This window comes from Aquarana catesbeiana, linkage group LG04 (genome assembly GCF_042186555.1).
Source record: "Aquarana catesbeiana isolate 2022-GZ linkage group LG04, ASM4218655v1, whole genome shotgun sequence".
Lineage (NCBI taxonomy): Eukaryota > Metazoa > Chordata > Amphibia > Anura > Ranidae > Aquarana > Aquarana catesbeiana.
The window spans coordinates 38939385-38954246 of record NC_133327.1 but is presented as its reverse complement, the minus strand read 5'-3'; the positions used below and the strand labels follow the sequence as shown (position 1 = coordinate 38954246).

The following is a 14862-nucleotide window of genomic DNA, read 5'->3' as shown; positions in this document are numbered from 1 at the left end:
GAATACCAGGTGTAAACAAAGTTAAAAAGCTAAAGAAAAGAAAACTCATGCAGCTAAAAAAAATAAAAAATAAAACATTTTTACTCTTTTGAACGTTCCTATGACCAATAATCCTATACTGAAGATGTGGCCACCTAAAGCTTCACAATGCATAGGTGGTGTTCTTTTGAATGTTTTATTGAAAAATAAATATCCACTTTCTGAAGAAATAGCTCTCAGGTATCTCCTTTCCACATGGGGGGCCACTGCCAGCTCCAACTGCAGTTCCTTTTTGGGGCAAATCCATTGCCATACTGTAATCCAAATCAGGATCCAATCAATCATCACACAGTTTAAGCTATTTCCGAATAACAAAAAAGCTTCAAACATAACCTCATAATATGCAGCCCCAGTCATATTCTCTGCAAACCTCCAGGTTGCTCAATCCCTTCATGAGTTGCAACCTAACATGATCTAATATCCAATCCATCAATTGAAATTGTTTTTAACCTTTACAGGCACATTACCTACTAAACACATAAATATTTCTACATCCCGCTATTAAAAACCATGGATGGAAGATTGCTGTGATCAATTCTATTTAATTACTGTGTTAGTAAGTTCATAGTTGCCAACATTTGTAAATGATTAGGAAGGACACCTTGAAGGGTTCAAAAATAAAAACTTTGTAGAAAATAAGGCCTGGGGGTACATTAAAGAGAAAGTGAAAGTAAAATAAGCCCCATCACTGGTGTCAATGGGATAAAAAAAAATCTATTTTCGGTATTAGTGGGATAAAATATTTTTTTGCTTTCTTATGGTATCACCAACACACCACAAGTCTTTACTGTATGTATGGGAAAATGTAATCAATCACATGGGACAATAATGTTGTTTTGGGCGCAAGGCAGCTCCTTCTTCAAAGAACAGTAGCAGCTACTTAACAATTACTGGTACTTAAATTGCACAAAACACCAAATAAGATTAACTACCCTCCATTCTGAATAATGCCCCACTGTGAGACCAAATAGCCAAGCAAGAAACATTATGATTGTTTGAAGCCATATACAACAAGCATCTGCATCCTTGATTGTTTGAGTGATTAACCACCCCTTATTGGGCCTTATTGAATCAGTGGAACCACCCACCATTTGGCTGCATCAGTTTGCATATGGGTACTAAACACCTTTTGGCTGTACATCTCCTATGGATCATAGGAGTGGAGTTTGTTCTGACGTCACTTAGCCGGTCCAAGCTTTGAAAAAATTCCAACTATATGGAGGCTGTCTCAGCCTCCCAGAGAGTCGGTGAGAGCCTGAGCCAGCTGCTCCCGCCCCCTCCACAGTGCAGCACAGGAGGGCCAGAGCTGAGAGCTGGTGACTGACAATCATGCCATCCCTTCAGAGCTCCGTGCCACAGCCGTGACTCCTGTGCACATGCATGTGATTAACATCATCACGGCTCACCCATTTATAGGGCCACAACCCATGAACCCGTAAGGAATACTGGGTGAAGATGGAAGCCCTGTCAGCGGTGACAGTGCACCGCTGGAGGGCTTTGTTTTAAGGTAAGTCTTTCATAATGTCCTAGTATGCAATGTTTCCTAGCACATTATGACATTACCTTGCAAGAGGATTTTTTATTTGTTTTTGTGAAAGTTTACTACCGCTTTAAGCACAGCTGTCTGTTTAGTATCTTTCACTGTTGCCTGGGGAAGGGGCTGCACCAGAATGTCATTATTGTTTCATTTCATTGATCAATTTTTGACATTCAGAAGACTTGTGGTGTTCTGGTGGTATCATAAGAAAAAAATGTTATTGAAGAAAGGTCCCAATCATTTAGATTAGGGCTTCTCAACCTTTTTTCACCCTTAAAAATGTTGCACAGTCTCGAGGCATCCCATTCTAAAATTTTAAAAAGTAAACTAATATTCTTACATTCACAGCATGCATGTAGGACACCCAGCATTAGAGGTGATTTATTCTTACAAAACAAATACACCTTTGCACACTGGTACTGACTAGTATTTAGTGTTTCTCTTCTCCCTCAGCTTCTCTCCCTCACTTAGGTAACTTGACCCAAGTGCGGAAATAGAGGAGCAGAGGAGGGGCAAACTAGGGTATCCTCAGGCACCTGACATCTACCTTATCAACCTATGATGTCATTGGTTCTTAGACACTGGTGTCTGGCCCATACAGTGCCCAAGGTTCTAGAGCTGCATAATATAAACCTGTGGCTTTGTTTTGCAAAAAAGCAGACCTCATCCACCCACTTGTTGACAGTTCTTGGACAATTTGTGGCAATTTGTAGGCATTTTGTCAAGGCACCCCTGAAAAACCCAGAAGACACCCTGGTTGAAAAGGGCTGGTTTAGATTACTTCTGAACCTAAAACTGTAGCAGAATGAATGTCAAATCATTGGTGTCAGTGCAAGCAAAAATAACCCCAAATAATTGGTTTCAGAAAGATAAAATAAACCCCTGAAATAATGTGTGTCAATGAAAGCAAAATGAATCCCATATCACTTGTGTCAGTAAGAGCAAAATTAACCTTCAATGGTTGGCCAATGAGATAAATGAAGCCCAATTTCTGGTGTCATTGGAAGCAAAACAAGTCCCGTTGTTGGTGTCAATGGGATAAATTAAGCCCCAAGCCATTGGTGTTAGTGGGATCAAAATGAATTCCAAATTATTGGTGTCGATAGGAGTAAAATTAACCCAAAATTGTTGGTGTCAGTGGAAGCGCAATATAACCCCAAATTGTTGGTGTCAGTGGTATAAAATCACCTTCATTGATTGTGTTGGTGGAAGCAAAACAAGTCCCATTGTTGGTGCCAGTGGGATAAGATAAGCCACATTATTGGTGTCAGTGGGATAAAACAAGCCCCAAATGATTAGTGTTCAGTAGTTACTTACCTGAACATACCCCACTGCATTGTACTGGAACATTTGGCAACTGTGCAAGTTAGCATGTACTTTTATTGTGCTTCCCCTGCTGCTTTAAAACATATGGGATCTGATGTGTAAAACATTGAACTCAACTCATTTAATTTCAGTTGTACAATACATTTCCATCCCTGTTCCGACTGTTTCTTGGAAGCAATAAAGAAATCTATACAAACCTTGCTGAGATGCAAGAGTTTGTTACAAAAACCATCACCAACCAGAAGAAAAAACTGGATGTTAATGATCAGCGGAGTTTAATTGATGCTTTCCTTGTCAAGCAAAAAGAGGTATAACCTATTTTTTTTAACCTACCTGAGTTTTTGATATTTTTTTTTTTAAAGGTTTTTTAAGTCTGTCCTCAAAATTGATATATGATCAATTAACTGTTGCTTCTGAAACAGTTCTCAATTGCACTACAGTGATATACCGTTTCAAAGTATTCTTCTGCATACTGGGTGCCTTAAATTCTGGATTGCTGTATCCAGAAAACTTTGACAATCGCTGTACTTGCCTCTTATCACCTCCAGTATGTTCCTATTGGCTTGTTACTATAATATGTGGCCATACTATGTGGCCATACAGTAATGTGGGAGTAGGTTGAAACATTGACAAACTTTTCTGGAAAATGTCCAAATTTGCCATTTGTAGCTCCATATTATATACATTCTAAGACAAATATATACTGTAAACTGTGTGAATTTTCAGGAAAAGCCAAATCCCAAGTTACATTTCACTGATGTAAATTTGGTATTTCTTGTGTCGGACATATTTGCCGCTGGAATGGAATCAACCTCAACAGTCCTCCGATGGGGCCTCCTGCTAATGGCAAAATACCCTGAAATTCAGAGTAAGTAAATTATTTTGATTGCTTTTGACCTTTATTTAGGTGGGGTATTATCCATTAACATCAGTAATCCTAGCTATCCAAATGCGCCAAAGCCTCTCCCATCCTTTCTACCTCAATCTGTCCGGCTATCTGTTACCCTGGCTGCCTTTAGGTGATCCCTCAAAACTCATCTTTTCAGGGAAACTTATCACTCCTCCAACTAACTGAACTTGTATCTCTTCCATCAGCTCATCCTCACAGTTATAAACTCATGTAGCACTTGGCCCACCCTATTATATTGTAAGCTCTTATGAGTAGGGCAATCTTAACCCTCTTATATTTTATTGTATTGTAACCGTACTGTCTCCCTTTATAATGTAAAGCACTGCACAAACTGTTGGCGCTATATAAATCCTGTATAATAATAATAATAATGACCTAAACCATATGACTGAATTAATAACTGCATATATTAATTCATGCAGCAGTAAATCCAGGCCAAGCAGTGGGTGACAATGACTGTAAGGTACACACTATCACAAAAGGCTAGGTCTACACTCACCAGATAAAGATTTAAAAGAGTATGATGTCACCAGCGGCCACAATAATCTTTTCCCGGGGCTTTTCACAACCTCCAGATTTGACTCAAGTATATAGTGCCTTGCAAAAGTATTCACCCCCTGGCTTTTTACTTACTTTGTTACATTACAGCCTTTAGTTCAATGTTTTTTTTAAATCTGAATTATATGTGATGGATCAGAACACAATAGTCTAAGTTGGTGAAGTAAAATTAGAAAAATATATACATAAAACTATTTTTCAGAAATAAAAAAATGATAATTGGCATGTGTTTATGTATTCACCCCCTTTGTTATGAAGCCCATAAAAAGCTATGGTGCAACCAATTACCTTCAGAAGTCACATAATTAGTGAAATTATGTCCACCTGTGTGTAATCTATGTGTCACATGATCTGTCATTACATATAGAATTTAGAAACATTAGAATCGCGCTAACCTGTGAATGTGTATCAACGTTAAAAAATATAAATTGAATAAAATAAAATAGTGAATCATTGACAGTACAATGTAAATAAGTGAAACATATATAATAGTCCATGCATCCCATAAACACCCAATCTCAATGACTTGTGATTGGGAGAACAAATTACTAAGGTATGGAATTGTGAATCAAACATAAATATACATAAAAATTAGAGTGAAACTAAAAATAGTCTTAGTGAGTGGCTAAAAAAGAACAACGTCCACCCGTGCACAAAATGGGAATCAGGTTCATCCAAATGAGGGAACTGTTCATCTGCTGTATGACACAAACTTTTGATCCACCACCGCTACATATACACATCTTTTTGAAAGGCCCCAGAGGCTGCAACACCTAAGCAAGAGGCACCACTAACCAAACACTGCCATGAAGACCAAGGAACTCTCAAAACAAGTAAGGGACAATGTTGTTGAGAAGTACAAGTCAGAAATATCCAAATCTTTGATGATTCCTAGGAGCACCATCAAATCTATCATAACCAAATGGAAAGAACATGGAACAACAGCAAACCTGCCAAGAGACGGCCGCACACAGACCGGGCAAGGAGGGCATTAATCAGAGAGGCAGCACAGAGACCTAAGGTAACCCTGGAGGAGCTGAATAATTCCACAGCAGAGACTGATGTATCTGTACATAGGACAACAAAAAGCCGTAGGCTCCATAAAGTTGGGATTTATGGCAGAGTGCCCAAAAGAAAGCCATTACTTTCAGCAAAAAACAAAATGGTACGGGTTGAGTTTGTGAAAAGGCATGTGGGAGACTCCTAAAATGTATGGAGGAAGGTGCTCTGGTCTGAAGAGACTAAAATTGAACTTTTTGGCCATCAAAGAAAACGCTATGTCTGGCGCAAACCCAACACATCACATCACATCACCCAAAGAACACCATCCCCACAGTGAAATATGGTGGTGGCAGCATCATGCTGTGGGGATGTTTTTCAGCAGTTTGGACTGGGGAACTGGTCTGAGTTGTGGGAAAGATGGATGGTACTAAATACAGGGATATTCTTGAGCAAAACCTGTACCACTTTGTGTGCGATTTGAGGCTACGACGGAGGTTCACCTTCCAGCAGGACAATGACCCCAAACACACTGCTAAAGCAACACTTGGGTGGTTTAAGGGGAAACATGTAAATGTATTGGAATGGCCTAATCAAAGCCCAGACATCAATCCAATAGAAAATCTGTGGTCAGACTTAAAGATTGCTGTTCACAAGCGCAAACCATCCAACTTGAAGGAGCTGGAGCAGTTTTGCAAGGAGGAATTGGCAAAAATCCCAGTGGTAAGATGTGGCAAGCTCATAGAGACTTATCCAAAGCGACTTGGAGCTGTGATAGCCGCAAAAGGTGGCTATACAAAGTATTGACTTTAGGGGGGTGAATAGTTATGCACATTGACTTTTTCTGTTATTTTGTCCTATTTGTTGTTTGCTTCACAATAATAAAAATAAATCTTTAAAGTTGTGGGCATGTTCTGTAAATTAAATGATGCAAATCCTGAAACAATCCATGTTAATTCCAGGTTGTGAGGCAACAAAAACGAAAAATGCGGGGGGGGGGGGGTGAATACTTTTGCAAGGCACTGTAAATGGTAAAAAAAAACACAATAGTATGTACACACGGTCGGACTTTTCGACCGGACTGGTCCGACAGACTTTCCAGCGGACTTTCGATGGACTTTTGATGGCCTTCCGACTGACTTTTTAACGAACGGACTTGCCTACACACGATCACACCAAAGTCTGATGGATTCGTATGTGATGACGTACACCAGACTAAAATAAGGAAGTTGATAGCCAGTAGCCAATAGCTGCCCTAGCGTCGTTTTTTGTCCGTCGGACTAGCATACAGACGAGCGGATTTCTGGGTCCGACGGAGTTACGACGTAAAGATTCGAAGCATGTTCCAAATCTAAAGTCCATCAGATTTGCGACTGGAAAAGTCCGCTGAAGGTCCGGTGAAGCCCACACACGATTGGATTGTCCGCCGGATTTGGTCCGTCGGCGTCCGTCGGACAAGTCCGGTCGAAAAGTCCGACCGTGTGTACGCTGCATAAGAGTACTATTTGCCTGGCCAATGGCTCCTGCTGCTGTATCTGAGCCAATGAAGAGTGAGAGAGCCGTGAGATCCACAGGTCTTGTGCACAACGCTGGATTGAGATTGGGTTTAGGTATGTATTTAGGGGGGCTGTGGGGAATGCTGCATGCGGAAGTTTTTTTTTACCTTACTACATACAGTATATTGCAGTAAAGCAAAACACCTTCTTCATTTACAACCACTTTAAGTGCTATGATAACTCAGTAGTGCTATACAATGAAGAAATTTTTTGATATATTCACCGAGAATGTCACGTGTCCGGGTGATGAAAAATGTAGGGGCAGGACTTATTGAATTACATCATCGTGCACTACAAGACCAGGAAGTGCATATCTAATACAGCCCACCGAGGCTGAATAAGGCCAGTGTGTCATGAATTGTTGCTTGCACATGTGAGTGCATGCAATGCACTGGGATATGTGAGTGGCATTTTAATGTGTGTGTGTTGTGAATAAAGGGTCTTAAAAGGTGAAACACTATTAAGTGTTTGTTTCTTTCCCTTGGTGATGCAATGTGGTGTAAAGGAGAGCATGTAGTTGGCTGGACATACAGGATTCCAATCAAAAGGCACTTGTGCTCTGATCCAGCTGGCATAAAGAATTTCACTTAAAGGGAACTCGAGCAGTGATCCACCCGACATATGGAATTCCATTTAAAAAGGGGACTTGAGCTGTTTTTGACCCTACATGTTATTGTGATATAGGTTTTATTTACAGTTATAGTCACATATATACCACATAACCACTCAAAGTCCAGCAACATACCAGTATGTCACTGGTCCTTGTTGGGCATATATTGTAATGTTCTTTTTTTTCATGCAGCCTGTGGACTGAACAAAAAAAGAGATTGATCGGTGGGTCTGCCCACCATTAGAATACCGCCCAGCATCCACCCACTTCTAAAACATGCACCGTTTTTTTTAACTGTGGTGGTGAAATCACCTCCTACAGAGTTGGAGTCACTGATTTACGTATTGTGAGAGCAAACGCTGTTGCTGTCAAGATGAATAAATCAGTGCTGCAGCTGAATGGTGTACCTGAAAAGCAAACAATGATAACAATAAAACATTAACTCAATAAAACAACAACAATCTGTGCCAAAAAAAAGTAAAAAATATATGTCGAAGCATGGGGGCAATCCACCCCTAATGTTAGGGCCAAATCGGCCCCTCCACCCCTGCCCCCATGCTTCGGCATATATGCTCTTTTTTTTTTTAAACTGTGATGGTGAAATCACCTACTACAGCGCTAGAGTCGCTGATTTACGTATCGTGAGAGCAAATGCTGTTGCTGTCAAGATAAATAAATCAATGCTGCACCTGAATGGTGTACCTGAAACGAAAATAATTGTTAACAATAAAACACAGTAAACAGTAAAGTATAAAAGAATTACCTGAAAAGCAAACATGATAAACAATAAAAACATTGCAGTTAAAAAATGCAGTAAAAAGAGCAGAACAATAGAGAGAGAACAAAAAAACGACAACTATTTTGGGCTTTTTTTTTATATATTTTTTTTTCTTAACTTTTTTTTTTTTTTTTTTTACACTTTTATTTGTAACTGTAACTTTAACTGTCGAAATGTGTGCCTATGTGTACTGTGTCAGTGTAGTGTTGGTGCATCTCACTTTTAGATGTCCTCTCTCCGCGCTCTGGAACCAAAACGAATTCCAGGACGGGAGGTGACATCACTTCCTCTGCCTGTGTTTACATTACAGAGGCAGAGGTGGCATTTTATTGGAGAGAACCGATCAGCAGGTCCAGGCTAGAAATTACTGGCCTGGACCTGAAGACTGATCGGTTCTGCAACAAATCCGATCGGCGCGGGCACGGCGGGGGGCACAAGCTACGTACGGGTACATGGTTTTGTGCACCCGTGCCATTCTGCCGACATATATCGGCGTGAGCTGGTCGGGAACCAGTTAAAGTAGACCTTCTCCCTTATGCAAATGTCATTTTGCCCTGACTCCTCCACCTTCCTCTTTCACAATTGGATATAAATGTATGCTTTTTTAATTTAAATACTCTTTATTAAAGATTTTTTCCAGATTACAAACAGGGTAGGTACACATTTAGGGTAAGTGCAACAGATTATTAGGGAAATTGTAACATGCTACAGCTTATATACAGAAGCCTATCTTAGCATGGTTTTTCTGTTCATCCAGCTCTCCCATGACTTCTCAAATTTGAAACTTCTCACAGTGGAGAGAGTTGATGGCCAACATATGCTCAAAGGTATAGTTTTGCTGGACTAATGCTTTTAAAGTCCAATATGTTGATGGCGTCCGTTGACTTCCAGAGTTTTATAGCTGCCAACAACACATGGGTAACCACTGCTCTAAAAGAGCTTGGGTATGCATCTATACCAACGTGGAGGACTGCTAGGCCTAGACTTGGTGGTGAGATAATCCCCGTGAGTGAGGATAAAAGTGGAAAAACCTGCTTCCAAAAGCTTTTTAGGTTTGGACAATCCCAAAAGTTGTGTAGTAAGTGACCTATTTGGCCGCAGTTGTCCCGGCAAAGGGGGAACTTAGTGGGGGAGAATTTTGCTAGTCTATAGGGGGTATAATGCCATCTATTAGTTATTTCAAGCATCATCTCCCAATGGTTGACGCAATACGTCACTTTGTATAATTCCCTAAATGCATATCATCATTGATTCGATGTGAAGGAAGTATGTAAGTAATTGTATGCATTTTTATGACATTTATTTGTGCTGCAAAACTGCACTCCTTCATTTCTCGCCTATGCGATAATGATGTTTGTGTGGCCCGCCACCCTGCGCATGCACAGATGTGATGCAGGGCTTTGGATCCCAAGTGAGCCTGTGGCACATCTGTGCACCTGCAAATTTCCTTGAGTATCTGTGCAGGCACGGGTTTACCTGTGCATGTGCACACCTGGCAGTTATGGAGATCCTAAACCTTTGCCATCTTTGAGCATGTACAGGGAATCTCCTTCACGTGAACAAATGTGCCAAACGGCTCTGCCAGAACCTAAAGACCAGATAGAGCTCTTTGGCACATCTGCACATGTGCCATAATGGTGGTGCCAGAGGGGTTGCAGAGCCAATACACAGGAGACTGAAGTTCCTCTTTAATATAGAATCAACTCCATGGGCAGTGGGCCCATTTAGGATGATTATCTGAAAACTTTAAGACTTCTACAATGGGCACCATTACATTTTAACAAACACGAAGTGAGGCTGAAGGTATCTCAAGGTAAGCAAGCCCTTTTTAAATAAGATTCTATGTTTTTCTTTTGATGACAGAAAACGTTCAGAATGAAATAGAAAGAGTAATTGGTTCAGGAGAACCTTGCCTAATGCATAGAAAGCAGATGCCATATACTGATGCCGTCATCCATGAAATCCTAAGATTTGGTAATATTGCACCAACAGGTGTTCCACATTATACTAGTCAAGATGTGACTATAAAAGAATTTTTCATACCCAAAGTAAGTATCAAATATTATCCTATATTCATTACAAGAACTGAGCTAAATATCAAATGCAAACCGGGCAAAGTAACAGGTTGACTTTACTGTAATGAGAATAAGCAGCATGTACTTGCCCTCTGTTTGCCTCTTGCCCCCCATTTCCAATCCCACACTAGTCCATACTGGAACAAAAGCAAAAGCAAGAAGGTACACTAGCCTAGTACACTACCATGAGACCTTTTATTAAAAAAAACGAATTTCAATGTACTCACAAATGTACATTGGAATCCACAATAAAGAAGAGCAGTTCTTTCTGGGCTTCTACTTGGACCCTTAGCATTAAAAATTATTTTCTTATCTGTGGCACTGACATGAACATTTAATTTGTTTTTACTACACTAGTCCATGCAAGAATAACCTACTACTTCTCAGCATGGGAGAACATAGTGCAATCCCTCTGATTGCCTGGTGGGCTGGTGACATAGTGGAAATGGAGAGGGGGTGTTGGTGACCACACTGTTTTAACCAGTTAAGGTTATCACTACATTGTTTTACAGTACAATTGTATACCCTATATGGAGGACCAAGAGTAGACCTCTAATAAAAAACTTGTAGGGTGTGACCTACGACCCATGTGTAGCAGATTGTTAAGACCGGGCTTCCTCCTAGTGACTGAGGTATGTAAATTGCAACCACCCCATCTATCAGTTAATGCCCCTTACACACGATCGGAAATTCCCCCAGCAAAAGTCCGATGTGAGCTTTTGGTCGGAAATTCTGACCGTGTGTATGCTCCATCGGACTTTTGCTGGCGGAATTCCTGCCAGCAAAACATTAAGAGCAGGTTCTCTATTTTTCGGTCGGAAAAAGTTCTGATCGGAAATTCCGATCATCTGTAGCAATTCTGACGAGCAAACAATTCGACACATGCTCGGAAGCATTGAACTTAATTTTCTCGCCTCATCGTAGTGTTGTACGTCACCGCGTTCTTGATGAAAGTTCAGAGAACTTTTGTGTGACCGTGTGTATGCAAGCCAAGCTTGAGCGGAATTCCGTTGGAAAAACCATCCAAGTTTTTTCTGACGGAAAATCCACTCGTGTGTACGGGGCATTAGTCTAAGAATCCTGCAATGGCTTTGACAGTTCAGTGATAGGAGGGTTGGTAACCAAGGCCATATCCATAGCTTACTATTACACAGTTAAACATCATAAGGGGTACTCCTTGACTCGAGAGACCTCTCTGTTTCCAGTAGCTCCAGACATTGTGCAAGAGACCAACACTCTATTATCCAGCAGGATGCTGCAGCCCCGAGCATTTGGTCATCTTTAGCTAGTGGAAGACCCAAGAGCTTTATTCCCTCAAAGTGCCCTCCCTTGTACAGGGCAACTATTCTGTCTCCAGAGAGCCCATTAGGAGCCTCACATCCCAGCACGTTACAGACACAGAATTTTAAGTTGGATTTGGATTGCTTTTTGTTTTACTTTAACATAACTTGTCGGAAAATACTCATATTATCATCAAAGAAAATAATGCTGTACCTCCAAATATAGAATATTACAGGCTTAAAGTGTTAACAACACACTATTTATAATGTCCAAAAAGCATCCACAATATTCAAATATAATAAAATTAATTATATCATTGTAAATAAAGTTTAATGCAAAAGAGTCCAAAATATGTGAAAAACTTTATCACAAAGAAAGAGTCTTCCACCAGCTAATGGATATCCTCTCTACCACGCGTGAGGAACAGAGCTAAAATATCTCACCAACATTGAGGCTGGGTTCACACTATTGCGAATTGGATGTGGGGAAAAATGTGGTTTCCCCACATCCAATTTGCATGTCAGGAGATTGTGACCGGCTCTCTATGGAGCCGGTTCACACATCTCTGGAGCGACCCCAGAGTGAATTGCACAGGAGCCTTGTGCATGTTTTGGTCCATTTCTGGTCCAAATTCAGCCTAAAATTAGGACTGAAATTGGACCTGAAACTGTGTACAGGGATGCACCGGACCCCTGCTGTGAGCCGCTCTGTGCAGCAGTGTGAACTCCGCCTAAAGCTTCCAGAGGAAAGGAGCAACATGCACATTTGTGTTAATGGGATCCTTCACATGTGGTCGACCACTTCCATTCTCACAATGGAGACACCTCACAGAACCGCTTCTCACCACTGCGGACAGTCAGGAGGTTTGATTGATACTGTCTGGGAACAAAGTGCTCACCACACGGACCCACAAGCAGGGGCCCACATAAAGTGTAGTATATTTGTTAAAAAGTATAGATTTCACATAAAAAAGTATAAGGCTTCATCCAAATCCCAGTAAAACAATTGTCATGTCAAATAAATAAAACAGTGAACTTACAAAGTACTAGTGTCCCCTAAAGACGTGCATTTGCATGAAACACATTGGGACAGAAGCTACACAATGCCTTTTCCATGCTTGGAACTGGAGGCTCTCTTTGTAAGTGCACTGTTTTATTCATCTTGATAATTGTTTTAATGGCATTCAGATGAAGCCTGCAAAGAGCCCTGACCTTAACCCTACTGAAAACTTTTGGGATGAATTGACATGGCGATTGTGAGCCAGGTCCTTTTGTCCAACACCAGTACCTGGCCTCGCAAATGTTCTTTTGGCTAAATGGCTACAGATCCTCACAGACATACTCAAAAATCTTGTGAAAAGTCTTTCATAAGATGAATTGGAATCCTGATTGTGAGCCACGTCTATTCGTCCAACATCAGTACCTGGCCTCACAAATGTTTTTTTGGCTAAACGGGCACAGATTCCTACAGACACACTCCAAAATCTTGTGGAAGGCCTTCCCAGAAGAGTGAAAACTGTTATAACCACAAGGGGGGGGGGGGGGGGATAGGAGTAAACTCCATAATAATGCCTGTGGGTTTGGAATAGGATGTCCAACAAGCTCATATGGGTAGGATGGTCAGGTGTCAAATGACTTTTATTACTCGACACAAGTCGCTGGAATTACAATGTGATTTGTAAATGTATCCGAAATTCAACCCCTATTTACCTGAACGCATGTTGCATTTGACTTTGACGCTCATGTACACTACCCATTAGTTATGTCCTGCCTGAGCGTCTCTCTTTTTATCCTTTGCAGGGGACATCAGTTATGACATTACTATATTCTGTACTAAAAGACAAAAAGTATTTTGAGAAACCAGATGAATTCTACCCTCAGCATTTTCTGGACTCCGATGGAAACTTTGTTAAAAATGAAGCGCTTTTATCATTTTCTGCTGGTGAGTAATTTAACCACTTCAGCTCCGGAAGGTTTACCCCCCTTCATGACCAGACCATTTTTGGTGATACGGCACTGCGTTATTTTACCTGACAATTGCATGGTCATGAGACACTGTACCCAAACAAAATTGATGTCCTTTTTTCCCACAAATAGTATTTGATCTCCTCAGTGGTTTTTATTTTTTGTGTTATAAACAAAAAAGACTGACAATTCTGAAAAAAAAAAAAACTATTTTTTACTTTCTGCTATAAAACATACCCAAATAAAATCTAATTTCTTCATCAATTTAGGCCAATATGTATTCTGCTACATGTCTTTTGTAAAAAAAAAAAAAATCCAAATAAGCGTTTATTGATTAGTTTGCACAAAAGTTATAGGGACTACAAAATATAGGAAATTTTTATGAATTTTTTTTTTTACTAGCAATGGAGGCTATCAACGACTTATAGCAGGACTGCAACATTGCGGCGGACAATTAAGACACTAAGTGACACTTTTTGGGAACCAGTGACACCAATACAGTGATCAGTGCTAAAAAATATGCACTGTCACTGTACTGATGACACTGGCAGGGAAGGGGTTAACATCAGGGGTGATCAAAGGGTTAAATGTGTCCCTAGGGAGTGCTTTCTAACTAGGAGGGGGTGCTTGTACTATGGGGCGACAGAGAGTTGTGTTCCTGCTTAGCAGGATCACAGGTTCCTTGTCTTCCCTTGTCACAGAACGGTGATCTGCCTTGTTTACATAGGCAGACCGCCATTCTGTCTCTGTCGGGAATGATCGGTGGGTTATGGTGGACATTGGGTCCACGGGACCTGCTGATTGGCTTCCGCTGTGTCCAATCACAGTGTTAGCTGGTCGCCAGTGGTGCACATGCATGCCATAAACCTGGAAGTAAAGATCGCGTACAGGTACATCATTTTGCCTGTAGGAGCCAACGCCCCACAGTGCATATATGTGGGGTAGTCGGCAACAGGTTAAAGAGGTGAAATCTTAGGGGGCGTGTCCAAGATGGCCACGGAGCAGACATGCCTTAAGAGAGCTCCGAGCGCTGACTCTTACCCGTTTTCCTGCAGATTGCCATCCACTTCCTGACCTAAACAGGCGTGACTTCAGGCAGGATTGGAATGACCAAGGGCAATGGTGCTTCGGCTTTCCGCAAGGCCCATACCACCCCTAAAACAGCTCCCAAGGAGCAGCCTCCTTCCGCAGCCAACATGGCGTCTCAGACAGAGGACACAGATCCAGAG

At 41.0% G+C, this 14862-nt stretch overlaps 1 protein-coding gene across 1 annotated transcript in view; it reads left to right on the top strand.

Annotated features, from left to right (window-relative positions):
• The window catches only part of LOC141139171 (cytochrome P450 2K1-like), a 69664-nt gene that overhangs the window by 47309 nt on the left and 7493 nt on the right, over positions 1–14862 (top strand). Inside the window, exons 6-9 of the mRNA XM_073625071.1 lie at positions 3034–3210; positions 3629–3770; positions 10177–10361; positions 13469–13610. Of these exons, the coding sequence (XP_073481172.1) occupies positions 3034–3210; positions 3629–3770; positions 10177–10361; positions 13469–13610 (646 nt within the window). The remainder of the gene's footprint in view (positions 1–3033; positions 3211–3628; positions 3771–10176; positions 10362–13468; positions 13611–14862) is intronic.